The sequence below is a fragment of the Poecile atricapillus genome, chromosome Z, assembly GCF_030490865.1.
Source record: "Poecile atricapillus isolate bPoeAtr1 chromosome Z, bPoeAtr1.hap1, whole genome shotgun sequence".
NCBI lineage: Eukaryota > Metazoa > Chordata > Aves > Passeriformes > Paridae > Poecile > Poecile atricapillus.
In genome coordinates this window covers 4,010,655-4,034,565 of record NC_081289.1, presented here as the reverse complement: position 1 = coordinate 4,034,565, position 23,911 = coordinate 4,010,655, and the positions used below count along the sequence as shown (strand labels likewise).

Here is a 23,911-nt window from a genome sequence, read left to right as displayed (position 1 = left end):
AGCTCTCAAATAAATAATAAAAAACTCTCACAGGAATTTGGAAGAAAATGTCCTTAAAAGGTTTCCAACTGGTACTTTGTCTGAGAGGAGAGACGGGCCCTTTTCCTAGGAGGTGAAACTGTTACTTGATGTGTTCAATAGCCCTTTTGAATGAGCTTCCACTGCATTGTGCAGATGTTCAGGGATGTAAATACTGTGGCAGGCTGCCACTAGCAGTGCATCCTGGATCATGTCCCACAGGGATGAGATCCCCTTCTTCCTGCTCCACAACAGGACCAGTACCACATGGCCATCTGAGCATCTCCCTTCACCTGGTCCAGTGGAAGTTGTCCCTGCCCATGGCAGCAGGGTTGGAACCAGGTGATCTTTATGGCCTCTTCCAATCCAAGCCATTCTGTGACTGATTCAGCTTGTCTGCTGGGAAATTTGGATGTTTAAAACATTTGCAGGTGCTGTACAAGAGCAGGAACCCCCTGAAGGTTGTTCATCTCATATGAATTTCAGGTGTTTGATTTGAACCACTTAAGTCAGTCATCTTTTGGATGTGATTTTCCTTGCCTTGGTTTAGGCTGGATATTTGGAAAAGGTTCTTCCCCCAGAGGGTGGCTGTGCACTGGAACAGGCTCCCCAGGGAATTGGTCACAGTACCAAGCCTGACAGAGACCATGAAGTGTTTGGATAGCACTCTCAGGCACGTGGTGGGATTGTTTGGGTTATGTTGTGTAGGGCCAGGAGCTGGACTTTGATGATTCTGGTGGGTCCTGTCCAACTCAGGTCATTCTGTGATTCTCTGACCCTGCAGCCCTGCTGCTTCTCTCAAGTGTCACCATGATGAGAGGTGGGACCATCTCCAGTCAATGTCTGGTGCTGCATTTTGGAGGGGCCAAAATCAATCCCAGATCACTGGGAAAGCAGTGGAATTTATTTCCCCACCATTCAGGACTCAGCATTACATCAGCACACCTGGTTCACTATTCAGGCAAGAGGCTTCCAGGATGCAGAATCTTTTTTATCTTCCTTGTGTCAATCCCGGTTAACCAAGCGTGCATTCCAGGGAGAAAGTAAGTTTTTAAGGAGCAGCTTTAAGGAAGAGCCCTAGGGGTGCTGGATTTGTGTGTGGGTAAGGCACCTCTCCCTACAGAGAATTACTCCAAAGGAAGAAAAACCAGGATGGAGCTGACGGGAGATGAGAAATGTAAAATGGTGTGAGGAAGCCAGTGCTGTGCTTGTACAAAGAGCCAATATTGATACAGATGACAAGGCAGCATGGTGGAGATAAAGGCAGGGCTGAGACTGACAGCCGTGGGAAGAAGGAAATAAAAGAGATTCTTTATTATATTGCCTGGCTTTTCCTGCCTGTGAGTTAAGAGCCTGGATCTGAATTAAATACCAAGGGAATGGGAGCTGCGTGGGGGGAAGAATCGGATCAGTCTGAGCCACCACTGTGCAGAAACAATGAGCAAGGGATCTGAAACCAGGGAATTTCCCCCCTCCCTGCTCTTTCAGATGCATTTCATAGAATTTTCCTTTGTGCTCCTGCCTGGTGTAATGTCACCTTGAGCCTCTTTTGGTGCTGTTTCCCATCAACTTGTTCCCAGGCTGGCAGTGTGGCTAGTGGTCCTTGATTTGGTTTCCAGTGGATTTCACACTGGCAGAGGAATTGGAGTACAGTGGTGTGTGCTGCTTGTGTAATGTTGATGATTCCAGGCCAGCCAGTGTGCTACTGTTAACAGTATGGCTGGGGACTCTGTTTGAAGTGTTAATTAGCAGCAATTAATAAGAAGCGAAAAATTAATACCCTGTGTCAGCTTTCTTTGCTAGTTAGTTATATCAACACTAAAGCTCAGAGCTATTTTGAAGCTGGTGTTTGCATAAGAGTTTGGTCTTCTTGTCACATGGTGTTGGGAAAATACTGAAGTGCTCTCCTACCATAACTGGTAAACTTGTAATTCCCAAAATAATCCAGGTAATGTCTTCTAATAGATCAAATTTCCTTGGGATGTGGATGCTCTCGACATGATATTTCAAAACCAGCAAGTTGTCCATAGCTTAAGCAAAAAACACATTAAAATAGAGTTTAAAAACCCAAAACGGTTGATGTTGCTGAATATGCCTGAGAGATTCTGTATTTCCCCCTTTTAATTGAAGTGAGCTCAAACCCAGTCCCAGATAGGTCCCAGTTGTGTTACAGACACCTTGGGCAGGTTCCTGCTGATTTTGTCCATCCATTTTCTGTTGCTGATCGGAAATTCCATGATCCAAGGTTTGAGTCCCACTCGTGGCAGATTTGAGGCTTGGCTGTGTAAAAAAAAAAAAGCAAAAGAGCAAATACTCTTGTTGTCTGGGCACCTTCAGCTTTTTATCAGCTCATAACTTTATTTTATCAGCATCATAGAGGCATCACAAGATTTAACTACAATACCAAGCAGATTATGTTTCTTCTTAGTATCTATATTGTTACCCCTGCGCTCTCTTTAAGATGATGGATTTGTTGTGTTTAAATTGATCTCTCTGTTTCTCTCTATTCTTTAAATTTTTTATGGTAGACCCAGGTTATCTTCCATCCTTGTCTGGTCCCTGGCAAAAATTAAAACAACCACATCCACCCAATGTTTAGCTTCAGCTGGCATCTCCCCTCCTCTCACATTTAACAAGCCTGATGTAAAGTCCTGATACTTAGCTAATTTATTATTAATGATATTTATGGAAGTGTTGTCTACCAAAGGAGAAGTGGGTTTTTTTGACTTTCAGTAAACTGATTGCTTCTAGTTTCATGGTTAATTGAAACTTAATATACACTGGGGATGAGTGATGTGTATGTTCTGAGGTTAGCTGCACTCAGAATACTCAGAGTCTATAATACACTTAATTCATTAGTGAGTTCCATGTCAACAAAGAATAAAGATGAAGTGCTGTAGTGGCAGTGGGAGAAGGGTCATATCTGTGGAGTACTTAAATTCTACTGAGCACTTTATGAAGAGACCAGTGATCATATTGCTCTGAGCTGGTTTATGATCTTCATTTTTAAAAATACTTCTTTTTTTCTTTCATTAGCAGATTCCTTTGGGGTGGGGAGCTAAAATTTCTAACTTTACCTGAAGAGCTTTAAGTGGGGGTTGAATCACCTGCATTTGTAATTTGCTTCCACCAGTGATTTTTTTGTGAAACACCCGTGTATTTTTGCAGGTTTGCAGCTGTGATTGCTCCGGCAGACAGTCCTACCATGGTCTAGCTAATGGATATCAGACACTTGACATGCTCCTCATCTTTTTCAGTTCTAATATAGCTGCTCACACACGTCCATTTCTTCTTTTAAATTGCCATGGGAGCGGCCTTAAAAACTGGGAGTGAGAAACCCACGGCAGAACACTCTCCTCCTTTCTGTTTTATAACCATCATATCTAGTCTTCTAGAATATGCCTCCAGAGTAGTAAAAGTTGAAAAAATCCCATATATTTTTACAATCTTATTACATCCTGCTTTGCTTGGCCTCTGGCAGTAAACTTCTTTCCTACTTTTAGTCACACATTTTGCAGAGCATTTGGCAGTGGTGCTGCCAGCACAGTCCTGTCTGTCATGCAAGATTTGGAGGCTCCTCTAATAAGCAGGACCAGTCCTCTCCATCAGATATTCTGGACACACACCTTCCCTACTGCCTGTCTTTGCTTTATCATATCTTTTGTGAATAGCTGCTTCCCTCTGTGCCCATAACCCCAGCTCTTGGTTTCTCTTTTTCAGTCGTCCTTTCACACATTGTAATTCCTCGGCATCTCGGAGTTTTACTGAAAATCTCACTTTGGGGTTCTTTTTAATCTACTCCTAAAGGTGTATCTCGGGGTATTGCTTGTCTGGTGGCTTGGTGTGGCTGGAAATGCAGTTCTCATTTAGTCTGGTGTCTGATGTAAGATCTGGTCAGCCTGGGTGCCCTTCCTTATACTGTTTTTCATCTCTGTGTGTTTTTATTCCACTTTGAATTTACTATGGTCATTCCTTCTAGAAGAAACTCCTCTGCTAACACAACTCAATTTAAAATTGGTTAGTATTTGCTGCCCTGTTGAATGTTAAAACCAGTATAGTTACTTTAGGTCAGTCGTCATTCAATAAACAGTTGCAGCCAGCACTATTTTATGAAGATATCTGCATTTCGCATGTTCAGTTTTATTTTCTAGAATTACTCCAGTATCTGTCTCATGACTATTTGCTTTAGTGTTTCCTCTGTTTGATTACCACAGATCTCCCACTTTGGAAGTTTGAATCTTTATGGAGTGAGATACATCTCACACCGTGTTAGCCATCAGAAAGCTGGAAATCAAGGCCTGAAATGGCTGGGAGACGGTAGAGATGGTTTTTTAGCATGGGTTGTGCTGCCTTGTGGGCTGAATCTTCTCTCTCTGTTGATGGCATTGGGAGCTGGAGAGAACTTTGAGATGTGAAGCCTCTGGATGCTGTTTATTACCTTATTATTTGCTCTGTTATTATTTTTGCTGTTGCTCTCAGGATATTATTGCCACTAAGGTCCTTTGTTGCGATTTTCATCCAACCCCAGCTTGAGGTTGGAGACAAGAGCAGGATGGAAGGGTCACCACCAGGAATGTTTAGGCTGGAAAAGATGCCTAAGATCTTTCACCCCAACTGTACCAATATAGGGTGACATGAAAACCATCAGGAAAGAGAATGGGTTGGTTCAGGTAGAACAAATCACTCACTGTTTTTTTTTTAATTCTCCTTTTAGCTTGTCCTCGTTGCTGCAGGATGAATTAGGAAGGCAAAGCCTGTTCCTTGAGCCATGGAGACGAGGGCATCCTTCATTGCCAGCATGAGAGAGACCCAGCCCCTCTCCCCCGAGAAGGATCCCAGCCCGGCCAACGGTGACGGGGAGCAGTTTGATTCAGGTGAGCTCCCCTTCACCCCCACGAGTCCTTGTCACTGCTGCAGCTCCTCACAGGTAGAGCTGGGAGCCAGGGAGGCATTGGGAATGGTTGTACAGCTCCAAGCCCTTTTTTGGGTCTTAGGGATCAGACTGTGTCCTGTGATTGATGGGAAATAAGAGCTTTTCTTCTTCTGGACCTCATCTGCAGTATGTATCAGCTATTCAAAATTTAAACAAAAAGCCATAGAAAACCTTTCCCAAGGCATCATAATGAGTTCTCCCAGCTTCCCCACCATTTTTTATTCTGTTGAAGTTTTGTGGTTAAGAGAGATGAAATTTACAGCGTTTCTCCTTTGTTTTGACCTTCCCCCTCATTTCCTTCATTCTCATTTCCTATGTTTTTGGACTCCTTCAGGTGAGGGGGCTTCACAAACACTGAGGAGAGGAGAGTTGGTCACATGTTGTCCTTGTGCTCTCGACTGGATGCTTTGTAATGCTCTGGGATGGGCTCCTGAAGGTGTGAGAATTTGCTGTGCTAAATTTGGATGTTCTATGGTAGATGCAGAAAAGTAGATGCTACTGTGTGGTGATTTTTTGATGGAATCAGGTGCTTTAATTTCCCATATCCAGCCCTAGCAAGAGGAGGCTGTGTCATATGATGAAAAAGTACATTATGGCTAGACCTAACCTACTTTCTTTCTGAGCTAAGCTTTTCCCTGCTTCTCCCTCAGCATGTCAGAAATTTGGCCACTCAACCTTCAGTTTCCTTACTTCTTGTAGCAGCTCAGTAATTTTCCTGTTTCCTTGGACACCAGATCCTTGCCTTTCCAGAGTGGACATGTCTGGGCTGATCTAGTCACCACTGGATCTGTTTTTATCTGTGGGAGAGAGATAGGAGCCTCTAAAATGAGGTTCAGTTGGCCAACCATAGACATTTTTTGGGGAGTAAGAACTGGCCTGCAATGCCTAAATTTCAGTGGGGATAAGGATTTTGATGGCTCTCCCAAGGCTGTGTCAGAGGTTTGTGGTTGATAAGGTATCTGTGTGTCTCCCTTTCTCCACTCCTGTTGTAGGAGCATTTCAGTGCTCTATTCATTCAAAAAGTCATGTATGTGTATCTAGGTGCTATAAATAAGATGTCTAAACAATTTGCCTTAAACACGTTCTCCTACAGTGAATCCTGGAAAAAAAAAACCCTGTCTTTCTGGAGCCACAGGGTTTGGGTCTTTTATCCCTTTTCATTTTCATAGCTGAACATCCCAGGGGGCTGTTAACAGCTGGAACAGTTGCATTTTTATAGTGTCAATGCATGAGCACTTTAAAGCCATTGAGAGGCTTGCAGATAATGACTTGTTGATTTTATTTGCCATCCTGGGCTTGTTTATACATCACCGTATTGTAAACCAGCCAGCCTTGACTCTTTCATTAAGGAAAAGCTCTGGACCTAAGTACCAATAATTGGAAAGAGAGCTGGTATGTAAAAGAGGGTTAATGCCAGATTTATCACCTTTCAGGGTGTCCTGTGCTCCTCAGCAGTTGGGTTTTTCTGATGGATGAGGAGATTTCTGTTGAATGTGTGGGTGGTGTTGGGACCTTTGGGCTGGTCTCATCCCCGTGTCTCTTCTGAATGCCCCCCTGCCAGAATTCCAGCAGGGAACAAAGTCCATTAAAAAAACATTTTGAAAACATACAGTCCCTTCAGAATTCATTGTGGTGAAATGAAGCAAAATAAACCACTGATGCTGTGATAAATGTGTACTCTGACATTATTTTTACAGACCTTGTAAAAGTAATTTCCTGATAAAGTCTGCAGATAAAACATGGTAGAGGAGCCAGGCTGGTGATGTGTCAGAGAGGAATGAGCTGACAGGGAGGGAAGGCTGCAGCTCTCACTCTGCCTCACCTCCGGGCCTTGAAGCCTCCTAATTTGGGTTTAGAAAGGAGAGATCTGGGTGGTATTTTGTTAAACAGGTGCTGTTGTGAGTTTTGCTGGGCAGCATGTGAAAGAACCTACCAGTGAGAGTCTCTGTGCTGGCCCGTGGTAGAGTAGGTCAGGGTTAATAAGGTTGTGAAGGACTTGATACATCCATAAGTAGCATCTGTTTATATTTATTAAAAAGCTTTTTCCAGATTCTGGGGAAAACTCTGACCCCCTTGGAGACACTGCTCTTTGCAAGAGCTGGAGATTATGCACTGAACTGATGGAAAAACTCAGTTCCTACGCTCTGTGGTATTAATCTTTCCCATAAGACTGCCGAGGAGGGCTGGAGAAAAGGGGACAGGTGCTGAAGGAGATCTTGCCTTGACTAACACAGGCAATTAGAGCAAAAACGGGAATAAAAACTGAGAGTACACAGAGAGCATCCTGGGCTGAAGGAAAGGGCTCATGCTCTGAAATGGAAGTACCTGACCAGGAGAGAAGAGAGCCCAGGGCTGAGCTGAAAGTCACAGAACCCCACAGAATTATTTAGGCTGGAGAAGATGTCTAAGAGCTTTGAGTCCAACCATTCCCCCAACACTGACAAGGCCACACACTAAACCATGTCCCCATGTGTCATATTTGTGTGACTTTTAAATCCCCCCAGGGGTGGTGACTCCACCCCTGCCCTGGGCAGCCTGTTCCAAAAGTCCTGTCCATGTCCTGAGGTGGAAATGCCCTTGGGATCGTTGGAGCAGTCCATCCCAACCCCACAGACACAGGTGGATGCAGGAGCAGGGAGCAATGAGGCAGAAGGGATTATGCACTTAAAGCTTTTCATGGCAGGTGTTTCTGACTTTTGGTTGGATGGGGCTTGGTTCTGTTCAGGGTAAAAAGTTGCTTAAGCTATTTTAAACCTGGAATGGATAATCATCTCTGCCCATCTACTGATGGACTAACATCCTTGGTTTCAGAAATCTCTGCACACAGCTCTTCTCTATAACATTAACTCTGCAGGATTGCAGGCATGAAGGCTGAAAAATATCCCTGTTCATCTAAATTGCCTGCCTGCATGATACTGAATTTTTCCACCAAGCTCCTACCTTGTGGTTATGTTGTGGCTTATCATTCAGTCAAGGTTGAACAAACCCCTCATTCTGGGTCAGATATCTCAACTAGAGCCAGCTTCTGTGCCTGAAGGTTTTTGCAGTGATTGCAAAAGTCAAAACAAAGCCCATTCTTCATTCTGCGATGAATTAGTCTATTTTTGGATTGTAATAATTGAATTGGGTTATTTCTTACTGAGTTGAAGAGTCATCCGGTAGACTCTTTATCACTGGAGTAAATGTTGATTTGCATCTCAATATTTAAGAAGATGATTTGAGTTTAGGGCAAGGAGTCAGACTTGATGCAGGAGCGTGCAAGTGTTTAAGTGTTGACAGCTCAGCTTTGAACTCCCAGACAGATCTTTACCGTCCACCAGCTCTGTCTCAAAACCCCTCTTCTGATCCCCTTTTTTCCCCCTCACCTATGTGGATCTGGTGCCACAGGCAGCAAATAAAAATTGTGTCTTCCCCTTTTAATAATGAGAGATTCCCCTTGCACAACATAATTTTCTCTGGTCCTGGAAACTGGAGACCTGTAGCAATAATTGCAATAAATTAACCCTGCCTTTTTCTTCATAAAACTGTCTGGGGAGGGTTCTTAATTCAGTTTGTCATGAGTCACTTTAATTACATCATGACCACACTGATGAATGTTTGGGCAGGTAAAGGGTCTCGCAGAGTTTGCCTGATAAATGCTTATTGCAAAGATCTCATTGCTAGACTGTAAATATTTTTGCTCTGGGGATGAAACTGGGCTTGTGAAATTGCTTGGGAACAAAATGAAAACAATCAGATTTGGCTGATTTTCTGTAACTGAAAGAAGATTTATTTTTAATTATTGCTGTGTGCATTTCAGAGATGGTTTGGGGCCTTGGCTCTGCCACAGTGAGGTTATAAAGGGAGAAAAGAAAGAGTGGTCATGTCCAGTCCTTCCTGTGGGGAGGGATTGTGTGGGGCAGTGTGTGCATGGGGGAGAGAGGATACAGAGCCCCAAATCTGAAGGGGAGCAGGGAGTAAGAATGCAGTAGGGGTCTAGAGAGGTGTGCTCAGGGGTTTGGGGAAAGCAGCTGTAGCCTTGGGGGAAGAGGGAGGCCTGGGGGCTTTATCTTACATTTATGGGTGCAGTGATGCTGAGGAAGGAGAGGAAAGGTAGCAGGAGTGAAAATGGGGAAAGGTAGCAGGAGTGAAAATGGGTCTCACCCACCTCAAGGGTTGGGGTGTTTGGTCTGCACATGGCTCAGCCAGCAGAAGCATCTTCTAATTTATCATGGGGGCACTGCTGTAATTAACAGTGCTGTTAATTGAGGGCACAAGGACATTGCACCTCCTTGATAGTGGGCAGGCAGCCACCTCCCTCGCAGCCAGGGAGTCATCAAATGCAAAATAAAAGAGCACAAGTGCCTGTTGCAGTGTATGACAGTTTTGTGCCCGCACTGCCATGGAAGCAGAGTCATTTCTGGTCTCAGTGTTGGCTGCTAAAGCCCCAGAGTCTGCTGAAAGCATAGTAAGAGCTGGTCAAAACACAGATCCTTAAAGCAAGCTTTCTGTTTTCCCTTCTGTTGATGTTTATACTGGTTGCTATTCTCACCCTGAACTCTTTGACACAACTTTTGCCTTCTTTGGCTGTGTTTTAGGCTGCTTTTCTTTTTCTCTCTTTTTTTTTTTTTTTTTTTTTTTTAATATTTTTTTTTTCTTTTGAACAGATGAGGGCTCCAGCATCGAGGACACAGACTTCAACTGGGACGAGTTCCTGGAGGAAACAGGAGCCAGTGCTGCTCCCCACACCTCCTTCAAACACGTACGTGCTTCCTCTGCGCCTTGTGGGTGTTGTACATGTTCCTTCTTCTGGTTTTCAGGGGCTCCCTGCAGGACTGTAGTGGAGTTTTACCATTTTGGGGAGAAATTGTCCCTCCACACGTGCAAAACCCTGAGTGGGAATAGCCCTCCAGCTGGTGTTAGGTGTCATTGGTGTGTTTGCAGTCACAGATTGGAGTTCTGTGTCTGTGCCAGTCCCCTATCCTCTGCCTTTGCATCAAATTTTCCATTTTGCAGGGCTTGTGTTGGTCTTTCCTTTTGCTTATAATGCACTCATTTTTTTTTTCTCTTCACCTATTTTCCCCTCTACATCCATTGTTGTCCATGCCAGCCTGTAGAGATAAATCTCACAATTGTCTTATTTCCCCAAAAGCTCCTTTTAATGCCTGATTTACTGACTGGCAGAATCACTCAGCCCTAGAGTTCAGTGTGGCTCATAGGAGACCACCTCTCAGCCTCCTGCCTGGAGATGCTGTCTCAGAAGTGTGGGAAGCAGGGACTCTGTGCTTTTCCTGGGTGAACATGGAGCATGCAGACTGCTGTGGCAGTGACAAGTCTGTGCTCTGCTCTGTGTTAGCACAAGCAGCATCTGAAGGCACCTCTGGAGATCACCTGGTCAAACCACCTTTGTCTCCAGGTAATTTTGTGGCTTGTTTTGTAGGGCTAAAGGATGAAAAACCTCTCTTTTACCAAGATCTAAAAAGCCAGTACAGTCCTCTATTCCCTATTTTGCTTTCATTTTAACAACAGTTAACCCAGAGTGTTGCAGGGTGAAGGACCATAATTCTCTACACTGGGGATTAGCAGGGGAATGCTTATTGTGGAGTTTATTCTTGATCCAGCAGCTGTTTGGAGAGAGCATCTTGTCCCAGATTTCTTCTCCAGGCTCAAAGTAGAAGGTTTTATGCTTCATGAAGCCCTTAAGGATGTCTTCAGTTGTGTGGAGATGCCTAGCTCGTCCTGCTGTTTCTGTTGACTGCAGTGTCTCACAGCACCTTAATCCTGGGAATGTCAGTGTGGGACAGATTGGTGCTGGGAACAGTCCTTGGTGACTGCTTCACAATCTGAAACTTGATCCTCAAAATCTGGCCAAAAACCTGAAAGCTGTCAGAGAAGATTGTATTATCTGTCTGATTCTACTCTTGATGTGATTTCCAGTCACAAGTCTCTTGGCTTCTGGAGTGCCTTGTTGGTGCTATGGTGAGCACATGGAGAAAACCAACAAATGGATCACTCTCTGCAGGCATCAGGCTCAGGTGCTTTGAGCTGCAGCTGCAGCTGTACTGGGAGGAGGCCAGGAGATCCAGTTTGTACTGGGACATGGGCCAGCCTGTTACCCTGGGTTATTTATGAGGACTCTGAGCATTGCTGAGATCCTGTCTTAGTGCTGAGTAAAGCAGTGTCACAGACCACCTTCGGCGTTAGGCCATCTCCAAAGGCCCCTCTCAATTGTTCTGTGACTCTGGGCATTGGTTCTGCTGGAGGTGCCCACACAAGGAAAGGCACATGGAGTGCAAATGAGAAATGGGTTTGGGTGGGCATCCCTGGGGGCAGAAGCTGGAGTTGGATGAGTGAGGGATTACTGATGGGCCAGAGGAGTGTTTTCTCAGCAGACTGGCATCCCCATGTCTGTGAAATCCTCAGTTGACCAAGTAGACCATGTTGTATTTATCTTTGTAAGTAGAAGAGTTATTTTAAACTGCTATTTCAATTGGAAGTCAATCAGAGACAGGGTTACCTAGATTTATAATCCCTCTAGATTCAGTAGCTGATAAGGTTCCAAGAAACCTGTAACAACCTGTCCCTAAACATCTCCTAAGGAGTGACAGGTTATGTTTTGGATGGTTTTGTGAAGACAAGGCTGGCACCTGACCAGTGCACTGGCGTCCACCTCTTCTTTATCAGCAACAGCTACAGGCATCCCACTGGTCCTTGAAACTCAGGTAGTGCTACAACAGGCCCTGGTGTTCATCAGCAGTGTCCCAAAAGAGATGCACGAGCATCTCCAGTGTCCTAAGGCAAGTTACAGGTGACCTGTCACTGCTGAGATAAATGGAAGTGACGTCTCTATCAGATGGCAGAACAGTGACCCAGACAATTTACTTATTTCAGTGACTGGTCACACCTTGTTTTCCAGGGTGCTGGGAGGGGGAATTGGTTGAGGCTTGAGCTGCTGAGGATGGGTGCAGTGGAAATTCTCTCCTTGTTCTCCCTGGTACTGCATTCAGCCCTTGATGCTTGTCAAGTCTCTAGAGGTGCTTTAGTGTTATGTGACTAATTATTGTAGTTGGGCTTAAGTCCTAGAGGTGCTTCATACCTTTGTGCCTTGCTGTGTCCTGTGATTTGCCTGATGGTGCTGTGCAGTGGGAAAGGAAACTTTATTTCAGTTATGCTGACGGTATTGGAGGCATTAGTGGCATTTAGGGATTGAAGATGAGTGCCAGTCCTCCCTTGGATGTAGTACACCTGAAGGTACCACTCCTGCACTTTGGAACCTGTGGGACTTGTGTGATGGGATATGAGCCAGTGAAGTAGGAATGGAACTGCTCATATTGATGGACAGGGAGGTGGTTGGATTAAAAGCACAATCAGATCATGTCCTATCCCAGGGCTTCTCTTTAAGGGCAGCATTTCCAGGGGAGGGAAGCGGGTCTCCCTGCCAAGCAGCAAAAGTAACATCATGCCTTTCTCATTTTGCAAGGTTGAAATCAGCCTTCAAAGCAGTTTCCAGCCAGGGATGAAATTAGAAGTGGCCAACAAGAGCAACCCAGACACATATTGGGTGGCTACAATCATCACCACCTGTGGGCAGCTCCTGCTGCTCCGTTACTGCGGCTACGGGGACGACCGCAGGGCAGACTTCTGGTGTGATGTGATGACAGCAGACCTGCACCCCGTGGGCTGGTGCACGCAGAACAACAAGGTCCTGATGCCTCCAGATGGTGAGTTCTGCCTGGTTTGTTAGGGTTGTGCTCTGGTATTGGGCTGTGGGTTCATCTCCAGATTTCTGGTTGGTCTGGGATGGGTACTCCAGGTCCTCAGCTGGTGTTGGGCGATGTGGGCAGGGTCAGGTCCCCACAGGATTCTGTTTGCCAATCAGCCTCCAGCAAAGGTGTTTTTGCCCTAGTTGGTAACAACAGAAGGCACTTCCATAGGGAGATGTCTCTTACTGCTGAACTGCAATGCTGTGATTTTCACTTTGGGGAGAAAGCTGTTCTGTTCTTTTAGAAGAGCAAAAAAAACTAAATAAGCAAGATCACTTTGGGTGTAATCAAAATCAGAAGCTGACTTTGCACTCAAAAGTGGTTTGCCCTGAAAGTTTAAGACCTTCCACTGCCAGACTCGGGCAGCTTTTAATTCCAATGGTAGATCTGCATGATTAAAGACGGCAGAATTTGGTCATTTGTGGTTAGGGCATGTCCTGATCGGCAGCTCTTAGGTGCACAACAGCTGAATGGAAGTGTTGTAGGTTCCTGAGTGGCTCATGTGGAGCAGTTTTTTAATAATACAATTTGATCACCAGTGTATAAGAATATAAATATATATATATGTAGGCTATGTGCATCAACAGAGCAGCTGTGGTGTATCCTTGCTGCTACATTGCTCCAAGCAGAGGCATATTGTCAGTGTTGCTCCTAAGTATTCCTGCCATATATCCCATTTATTCTGGATCAAGGGAAGAAGAGATGAGTATTCAGCCTCCAGCTTGTGCATACATTTAAGGAAAGTCTGATTTAAGGGTTCTGCTGCTGAAGTTACTCTTTCCCTTTCTGCTGTGTGGCTGTTGAAAACAGTGCCTGTGCCAGTTGTGTGCCACGTGGGAATCCTCCTGGAGTAAGTGTTCCCTGACTTCCCCCTGAAGTGAGCTGTAGACAGTCTTTGAATCAAAGCTGACATTCCTGCCTTGCATATGCCCAACTGTGAGCTAAACTTATCTTTTTGTTCTGGTCTGTGTGTTTTGAATAAACACAAGATTGATTGCTTAAAAAAAAAAAAAAAAAGTCTTGAAGAGAAATACGGCTGAGAAATCTCTTGCCTTAGCACCAGTAAATCAAGCTGATGTGAGAGGGGTGAGGTATTTTATTTTATTGGCCTCTTAAAAGACATTTTATTTTGTGGATTACAATCAGCGTTACCAGAAAGGTGTACAGTGCTACAGACTAAATCTCAAATGTGAGGGTCAGGGGGGTAAGAGAACTTACTGAATGTCATAATAGGAAATAACAATTCCCTTACAACCTGAGGCAACTGCTTTTCATGGATCTGTTGGAATTTGCCCTTTGTGTCGTGGCCACTCTGTGGGAATTGCCTTGCTTGAGTGACTGCAAGTGTGCAGTGTGTCTTACATCCCTTCTTCTCTGTTGGGTGAGGTAACTGTACACCAAGGTGCTGAATGTGGGCAATTGCCCTGTTAGTTTGGGGTTTTTTGTTTGTTTATTTTCCCCCTCCCACTCCCATTTTCAGTGAATAAACTTTGTTGTATGTCACAGTATAATTTTCAAAAAGAATAAATTAAATGCATGGTTTGTTATTTCAAAAGAGATTTAAGGATTTAAGAGCTTGGCTCATATTTTGAAATGAGGCATCTAAAATGCCCAAGAGGATCTGAGCCTTCAAGACTTACAGAATCATAGGACCTATGCATTAGGCAAAGAGAAACTGATGTTCTCTATAAACTCTGTGGAGATTTTTTCAAACCTTTCTAGAATTGCACTTTTATTTTGTTGTCAAACCTTTGGGAGAGACAAAACCCAGCTTTAAATAGCATGGACCCACTTCTGAAGGCATCAGTTCTGCACATCTTGATCACAGTGAGTGCATCTGTTGGCTGGACCGTGCAGACAGCGTGGCTGGGGCTGGTTGTCTGTCATTAGGCTGTGATTTTAATCAGGAGCTGAAGGCTTTGGTTAAAAAGCAGAGTTGCCAAAATGGACTTGTTTAACAGCCAGAATGACAGCACTGGGACAGTGCTTTGTTTCTGCTTACGTGTCAGGTTGGGCTGATCGGTGCTCAACTCGTAAATGTGATGCCAGACAAGAATGGTAGAGTGATGGGACAAAGAATTTCATTAGATGGGAGAGAGATGCAACAAAATGGGCTGGTTCAGTTCAGCAGATCAATAGAATTTGATTTAAAGTCCAGCACACACAGAGCTTTTAAGAGGCGGCTGCCAAATAATTGTAGTTTATGATCCAAATCGAAGGAAGTTGATTAATTTACAGACTGCTGCACTGTTATTTATGGGGTGATGTTAGTTGCATCATGGTGCCTGTGGCCTGTGAGTAAAATGTCAAGTCATGTTCTGTCCTCCTGTGACGTGATGGTGCAATCACCAGATCAGGAATACCTGAGGTGGCAATAAAATGTCTTGGTTTATGGCAGGATGATGTGAGTGCACGTGTGCCTGTGAGCTTCGTGCTCCAACCCCCTCCTCCACAGGAAATCAAAGGAGTAAAATTGTAGTTACTTCAAGCTTTGCCATTAATTATATTTTTCTCATTACAAATCGGTGTGTAATTTGAATTGCAAACTCAACTATCCTGGCAGAATAGATCTGTTTACCATTCAAAGCAAAATGAAAATTATTTAAATTAGTTAATATAGAACTCATTTGAATGAATTGAATGTTTATTCATGAACTAGCTGAGGCAAGTGTGAAGCTGTCCTTATGGTCTGTAGCTTTGGCACTGATCAGCTCTAATGTCACGTCCTGGGACAGAGATTTCTTCTTTATTGCATATTAACTGTGGTGTAAGCAGTGGGTAACTACTGCCTGATGTAGCTGAGTGTGAAATTTTCATCCTTCCTGACAAGGCCCTTCAGCAATTGTAATTCATATGAGGAAGGACAACCTGCTTCAAAGTTCACTGGCAGTGGCAGGGCTGTGCGGGAGGCTTTGTTTCCTGCACTATGAGGGTGGGATGTAAGGTTTCCCATCAGATAGTTAAAATTCCCCCATTATATCAGCCTGCATGGAAACAGGGATAGCATTTGTCCCCTCCTATGTCTTACCCAAATGCTCTCTTCCTCCTCAAAGAGCGGTTTTTGTCACCATCCTTCATCCCTTGGGCTGTTTCACCCATTGAGCATTAAAAATTAAAGCCTAGCTAAACTTTCCTGACTAGTGAAAGGAGATGAGGGGTCCTTTAGCCTGTTCATTTCCATGTGCTGTTTTCCTCTGTTGATGACAGTTGAGTTCACGGACACATCCACCATCGGGCGCAGGAGCGGCGTGGAGAACCTGACAAGTGTAGTAGCTAAATTATGCATCGTGAAAGAGCAGGGACGTCCTGTGATTGACACTCGGGGGTTTTTGTGCAGATTGCAGATTTACAGCTGAGCCGGCAGAGCCCAGTCTCTCCTGGCACTGTTGTAATGCATCCTGGAATCAGCTAAAGACGCCGGTTGACGGGATTGTTTTGTACACTTGTAATTGCAGCAGTGGCTCTGCTTTAATGTTATTGACAGATGGAAATTCAGACAGAGCATTTCTATATGCTCTCTCTGTGAGCTGGAGTCTGCTTGCCATGCTGACCAGGAGGCTGGAGATGGAAAGAAGTACAACAAGGAGAGAACCATGTCTATATTTTGATTTTGGTGTGGACTGGTGCAGATGGGGAAACCTCTGAATGCTGGCTGTACCAGGGCTTGGTGACCAAGATCAATCACGCTGTGATTTTGTGTAGGAAAGCAGCTTTTACTTCCTTGTTGCATCAATACAAGAAGGATTAAAGTTCAGAAGTCGGATCCTGGGTTGAAATAACCTTCTCTTTTATGATGCTGAGCTTGATGAAGTTTAATCATCAAATATACCATTAAGAGGGATAGACCTAAAGCATTTGCCTGCTCAGGCATTCTGTGAAGGGAAACACCATCATTTGGTCACTGTTTAGGTTTTCATGTGGCTCTCAGGTGAGATTAACTCCTACCCCAGATGTAGGCCAAAGGAGGAAATTTCACTGTGATCCCAAGTGCTGGGTCAGATTCTGGCAAGGATATGGTTGAAAAGGGAGATAAAACTTGTGCCACAACATATTGGATTGCCTTCAAACGACGACTTACTGCTGTTTTTGTTTGGCTGGTTTTATATATTATCATGTGAATCTATCACAGAGCAAAAACCTGCTCTTTGAGGTTACTAGTGTAAAGGAGGGGAGAAATGGATCTGGTTGGCCTAGTCAGAATTTTACAGCATGATGATTCTGGATGGCCAGAAGATGGTCTGCTGTGTTGCAGGTGTGGATTTGATGTCACTCCAAGGCACACAGAAGGATTTTTTTTTGGGTAACAGCTCAGGGTGGGGGTGATGTGGCTCATACCCTTGGCTTTCAGTGTCATTGTTGGAGCTCCCTGGCTGAATGTAAAGCTTGTCCACGGGCTCTTAAAAGAGGGACACAGAGATCAGAGATAATGTTTCTGACAATGGATGAGGGTGTTCAGAGATTCCCTTCCGGAAAATACAGTCATGGATAGTGTTGGTTTTGTTGTTTCTTTTTAAATGAAGGCATCTTCCCCCTGGTAATCTCATCCCAGAGGAAGTAAAAATTAAACTGCCTGCAGGTCTGTGATTACAGCACAGGTAGTGGGATCAGATGGGCAGGGTGGGCTTCTCCTTTTGCTTTTTTACTGGGATGGAGAGCAGATCTGGCCCTGGTTTAGCTCTTCTGCCTGAAATATTACTTCCTAAGACCTTGAGGCTGGAGAAAATAAGTAGGCATTCACTGAGCTTATGCTGTTTTACATCAGCTAAGAACTGGACCCTCGAGCCAAGTAAAATGAAACTCGGAAATCTTCTTTGGCAGGTTGCACTGTCAAAGCCTGTGGATGTTTCTAAAGCAGTATACAGGGCTGTTCTTTAAAATCTCTGCCCGATCTTTATCCTATTATTCCATCAAAACTGAGTTTAGACTAACCTAATGTAAATAGATGGCAGGATTTCTTTATTTTAAATGCTGCAAATGACTCTTAGTACAGTGTTTTATATGTGCTTTTCAAGTTGACTTTAGCAGACTATTAATTATGCAGGGATGACGTTAGCATAAATAACTAGTCAGCAAATAAATGTCAATTAAATATTCTATTAGCATAGTAGGCAGCTTTATGCATTGGCATAGAACATTTAGCAGATTATACTTAACGAGCATATAAAAAAGTAGCTTTTTTTTTCCTTAGCTCTCCTGATGACGGCAAAGGGGAAGAGAGGAGGTAAAAATCTTGGTTTTGGCTGAAATTTGGTGTAGTAGGAGTCAAGTCAGTTGACTCTGGTGTATCTTGGGAGTTTCCAGGAGCTGGAATTCACTGGACCATGTCATGGCTTGGCATTTTCCCCCAGCTCCTCATAGCCCCTTGCAGACTTGCTGAGAAAAACATATTTTCATTACACCACCCTCAGTAGATTCTCCTTCTCTTCCTTGGTGTGACTCAGGTCCCTCAGCCTGGGATGTGGAAATTCAAGAGTCTGCCTGTGGCTTGTGTGGCATCAGGATAATATTGTCTTGATAGGGAAAATGGTCTTTTCACTATTGTGTCAAACTGCAAATCTTTTGCATGTGCCACTGGCTTTAGTTACTTTCAAAAGACTTAATATTGCCAAGTGAGGCCCTTTTGGGGTAAACTGAGCCTAACAGGCCCTCACGTGTCCTTTGGGAATGTAATTAATTGCTGAGCCACTGTGTAAATGTGGCACAGCCTGGCCAGGGGGTCAGGTTTTGCGAGAAGTTCGAGTTGTAGACTTCATCAAATGCAGAGGGTTTTGATCATCTTCAGGTCTGCTGGGCTTGAGGTCAACATTTTCTGTCTTGATTGTCCTTTTAATATAATTTTTCAGGTCCAGAGGCATAACTGCAGAGAGCCTTGCAGGGATGAGATGCTGGCAGGTTTATTAGTTGGATTGGGGAGTAAATGATTTATCCTGATGTTTCAGTTGCGAAACTCAGACAAAAAACCACTTCCTGAGTGGGAAATGCGAGGTGTGCACTGCCGTGGCTCTGGCTGGGACCACTGTGAGTGATGGAGAAAATCGAGGGGAAAAAACAATGTTTGGTTAAAGACAGGTCTTTTTGTTTGAAGTTTTTTGGGAGTGCAGTAGAGGAGGTCTTTAGGAATGGACACATTTGGATCTGCAGGGGCCCTGTGGCTCAGGTACGTGGCCTGGGGGCACTCTCAGCTCTCTTGGAAGGGAAAAGTTTTCCCTGAGGCCAAGTCTCATCAGCTGGGGTCACTCTTTGTGCTTCTCTCGAGCATCTGGTGGAATTGGCTTAGAAAAGTTCCTTTTTCCCTTTCATGAAACCATAAATTGAAAGCCTCCGCTTTGTAGTCACCAGTATTTTCCTTTGGGGAAAAACAAGTAACATTTTTCCACTCAAAAACATCAGGATGGCTGTCTTTGGGTTTAAGCACCCTAAAAACTGCCTTGAGTTGCAGCAGACTCAGCAGCCCAGGAGTGGGTGCTGGTCCCTCCTTGCCCTTTTTCCTGGGCTAGACTTTGTCTCAGGAGGCTTTGGCTTCTCCTTGATGCCCTGTGAGATGCACTTGTGCCTGGGGAGCCCAGCCCTTGCTGAGGATCAGGAATTTGAAAAACTGAAACGGTGCAAGATTCAGTTTTCCAGTGGAAAAAAAGAAAGCCCAGAGCTTGCACATGAAATAGGCTCTGTTTATTAAAAGCAAGAAAAGAAACACACTTTTATCAAAACCTAATTTTCCAGTAAGAAGCCGTTTCAGCAGAAACATGCCCAGCAAGCCTAGTTTCCAGGGACAACGACATCTGCTTATACTGTATTTATATTTATTTATGCTCACAAACAAATGGAGGAAGGGAAAGAGGAGCAGGCCTGGCCAGACAGCCTGTGGTCCAGTAGAGCCGGGATGTTTGCAGTGGCTGGGGACACCAAAATTGCTCAGGACCCTGCAGTGCACCTCAAGTGCTTGTTCAGTATCTGTATTTGGGTGGTTTTTTTATCATAGAAACCAAGAAGGGTTTGGGTTGGAAATGATCTTATTGATCATCCCATTCTACCCCCTGCCAGAGTATTACTAATGATAATTTGGAAAAATCAGATTTGGCCTACACCTAGATTAGATATCAGTGCGAGTCCTTAGAGGGGTGACAGTTTCACTGATGCAGTTGTTCCCTAATTCAAATCCTGTTTTTTTGCAGATTTCTGTGTGGAAAATGCTTTTCATCTATAACTATAGCCTGTCCTCGTTCCTGTACTGGACTGAGCCATGTAGTCAGCAAACCTTGTAAAAAAAAAATTACTTAGTTTTACAGCTAACACCGAGGATAATGCAGCACTGTTTACTCTAGTGTGTTATTAACCCTGCTCGGAGCATGGGTTTAATCTGGAGGTTGGCTGGCAGCCAAGGAAGGGTTCAAGAAGTGGTTCTCCAGTGGATGAGGTTTGAAGGCCAGGGACTCAGACATGGCCCTACTGAAATGAATCCACTCTCTGCCTACTTTTCCCTTGCCTGGGTGGACTCTGTTCTGACTTTCATGTCCAGATGCTGCTGCCTTCCTCCATGAAGGTTTGCAGCATCGTGAGGGTCCCTTCTGGGCGGTGCAGGGAAGGCTGAACGATGAATCCTGTTATGATTAAAGAAGCAGAACCTTGTGTACAAGCAACAGCGGAGCTGAGGATCAGGGATACTGCAATGAAAACTGAAAGCCTAATCCTTTTATAAACAGTCTGGAGGGGGGAGAAAGGAAAGCAGTGATTTTCGGGGACTTTGACAAGTTATAAATATATCCTGAGTGAAACCAATAGTGTGGAGCTTTATGAAAGATTTAATGAATGAATATTTCATGCCCACATGGTGCTTCTTCTGTAAAGTGTGCTGTTGGTAAAAAGCAATAAACAAAGAACCTCCTTCAGGGTTTGTTTGGGCTTTTAAATTAAACTAATTTAATCAACTTTTTCAGTCAAGCTTGATATTAGTTCATTTCTGTACACAGCACTGTACTCGGTTCTGTTTGTTTTCTCCTGATACCTGTTCCGCTGTTTGGAAGATGCTTGAATATCAGAGAATGATTCATTTCATCCTGCCCTTATGGTGCATTTGGGTTTTCAAGGCAGAGAGCACAGTCCTGACTTTTTTCTTTTCCTAAAACCTGAGGAGCCATCCATCCTCTACCATCACAGCTGGAGGTGTTAAAGGACTCCAGCTGAGGTCATTATCCAGCAGGAAAATCACTTGAGCTTGTTGGTCATTTCTGATTGTAAGCAAGAAGATTTTTTTCTGGGTTTTGAAAGCCTTCAGCACCCAATTTGCTGCTGCTTGGAGGACTAGAACAAACCCAAAGTGCTCTGGAGTCTGGCCCTGTATGGCCAGCGAGGCTTGGACACTTTTGCACTGGATATCAGAGATTTATGCAGGGAGATGGAAATTCTTTTCAAGCTCAGGCTCTTAGCAAGGCTAAGGGGCCTGGGTGTGTTAGTGAAGTTTCTTTATGGTTGGCAATCATGACAAATGACCAGGAGGAAATCAGGGTATGTGTTAGCTCTGTGTTCCATGTCTTTTGCAATAATTTCTAAAAAATCCTCGGGGATGTGATTTCTCCTTGGGAGCTGCAGGACTGACTGAAGCCAGTTGATGTTTTCACAGCTGGACCAGCAAGTGAAAACCAAATGAGGCACAGTAGGGAGATAAAAGCAAGGGTGTTTGGAGGGGTAGAGTTAACTTTGGGAAGGCATCAGCATGAACTGGGGATCCTCTCAACCCCACACCTTGCATGGAGTGGTGTTTGGTATTGGATGGAATGAGGCATTTCTTAGCTGCTTTTGCCATGAGAAGGAGCAAAAGTGCTTTCTTCTTTTTTTCTTCCTTTTTTTTTTTTTCGTGTGGAACCAGTTGATTTTGTAGTGGGCAACTTTGAGAACTGAAATTTATCCCTCCTGGCTAGATGATGACCCCATGAGGTTTCTGCTACATATGATCAGGGCTTTGTATTAGAAGAGAGGTTGTATTAGAAACTGAGGAAGTTTTGCTTGTCCAAACCCACACAGATTGGAGTTTCATTTTTTTGGTAGTGTTATTAGTCAATTCTGTCTTTATAGATCAAGGCTCAAACCCATAGCACAGGAAAAGCATTAAACTTCAGCAAATGTGCAGCAAAAATCCTTGCAAGTGATGCTGAGCTGCAGCAGCTGATTTATCCAGCCCAAAATGTTGGCAGAACCAATTTCTGCAGCAGCTCCTGACCTCCTGCAAGGGGAACTCATTTCAGTGGGACTCAGGCTCTGTTCAGGATGCTTGGAGCACTTGAGGTGAGCAGCTGAGACCCCATGGCTTTGCCTTCTGTTGCTCATGATTCTGATCACAGTCTGCAGCTTCACTGTGACCAAACCATTGGTTTTGGGCCTGATGTTTAGTGCAGGTTGTTTTGGAGGAACAGAGATAGGGCAGGAGAGGAGTAAATTGCAGTGTGAGGCAGAGGCTTTGAATGAGAAGCTGCATTTCCGAGGAAATACTGCAGGAAAAGGCTGTGAGCAGACACCAGACTTTTCTCTGAGTAGAGATTTCCTGAGATTTCCTCCTTCTTGAGCAGAAAGTGGAACAGAGTGGATTTTTGGATGGTACCTTTGACACTATTTCAGAAAAAAATCTCTCTTCGACAATTCTTGGAAAAAACTTCTTCCATCCACTGGATAAACCAGTAAAATCCTCCTCCCAATACATTTAAGTGCCAAGATGAAAATTATTTCATAATCAGTCTCTGTGAGGCTCTTTAAAAAAAACCACAAAACTAAGAACTATTGGCCCTGTTGCTCTGAGTTTAGCCAGTGTTTGATGTCATCCAGCTCCTTGTTTTTCAGACCATGTGAATATGAAACAAGATGCAGAAAAGTTGAGAATCTGTTCAGTGTGGAACAGAAGAATTACCATAGCCCCATTTGTAGGCTTGGTGTGTTGTCACTGAGGAGACTACAGTGTCATTATTCAAGCAGACACCACTGACATGTGCACCTTGCTCATGACTCTGGAGATCTGCACACCTTGAATCCAGCAGTGAATATCCACAGTTGTTCTTCCACACTCTCACCGTGTCCTGTGACATCTGCTCTGAAGCTGTGGAGCTAAAAAGCCCAGAAACCACAGAAAAATGGGAGGATTGACCCTGAAAGCATAACAGTGGGTGCAGACCACTCATTTTTCTAATTGTCAATTTAATTAATGTCTGGCTGAATGCGTTTTTAATAAAATACTCTTTAAAAATTATTAGTTTGAGAGATTTTTAAATAGTAATTCTTGATAATTGCATTTAATTTCCCTTCCCCAGTCTCCTGTAATTTTCCCCAGAGGAGTTCTGGAATGGAAATACCACCTCAAATGTAAGACTAGACTTAGGTAGTTAATGATATAATAGGTAAAGGATGGTCAGACTTAATTAATCTGTATTGGAGACATCTGTGGAGACTTAAAAAAGCCCTCTGTCTTTGATATTCTAAGTTACAGTTTTGGGTGTTTATATCAGAGAAGGAGGTGATTTTTTTTTTGTGCATTGGGTGAGTAGCAGGGTGAGTAGCACAAAGGATTTGATCCAGAGCGTGCCAAAGCTGAAGTACACTTTTCTGCAGTGGACCTTTTTTTAATCAGTTTGAAGATTAAATTATATCTTTTAGTCCTGAGCTGAGGGAGGATTTTCTGAGCTCTTTTAGGCCAAGGACAAACAAACATGTCCAGTGCCATGTCTTCAGCAGAGCTTTCCTTCAGGTGCACCTCGGATTTGTGAGGAACAGGTACAGAGTGAATTTGGGAAGCTGCTAGTGGCAGATGCAAGCACCAGCATGATTCCAAACCAGCTGTGACTTGCACTTGATTTTTCCTTCATTATGCATGAAATGTGGGCTCCCAGTCACCGTGCAAGGGGCTGGATTCCTGAAGCAGACCATATGCTCCTGGAGCCCGTGGAGGTGGCTGATAACGCAGTGTGGAGGTTTAAGGGATGCTCCTATAAAGCATTTCCCTGCTGACAACTAAAAATCAATTCTTCTAACCCAGATACCAAATTTTGGGTCACTTCTGGCCCTTTTCCATGACACTGGAAAACTTTTGCTCCAAATTCCCAAATAATCTGTTTCTATGTCTCTGTGCGCATGGTGTCACTTCCATTTGATTTTGGTCACAGAAGGAGTGAAACCCAGACCCACAAATGAGCTTAGGGACATGCTGGAACCCATCCTGATGGATGGTTTGTTTTGTGTT

General features: G+C 44.1%; 1 protein-coding gene across 1 annotated transcript in view; it reads left to right on the top strand.

Moving 5' to 3' along the window:
* Positions 1-4,743: 4,743 nt before the first annotated feature.
* The window catches only part of LOC131573043 (scm-like with four MBT domains protein 2), an 86,126-nt gene continuing 66,958 nt past the window's right edge, over positions 4,744-23,911 (top strand). The window contains exons 1-3 of the mRNA XM_058826619.1: positions 4,744-4,892; positions 9,598-9,692; positions 12,411-12,651. Coding sequence (XP_058682602.1) covers positions 4,787-4,892; positions 9,598-9,692; positions 12,411-12,651 — 442 coding nt within the window. The 5' untranslated portion in view covers positions 4,744-4,786. The remainder of the gene's footprint in view (positions 4,893-9,597; positions 9,693-12,410; positions 12,652-23,911) is intronic.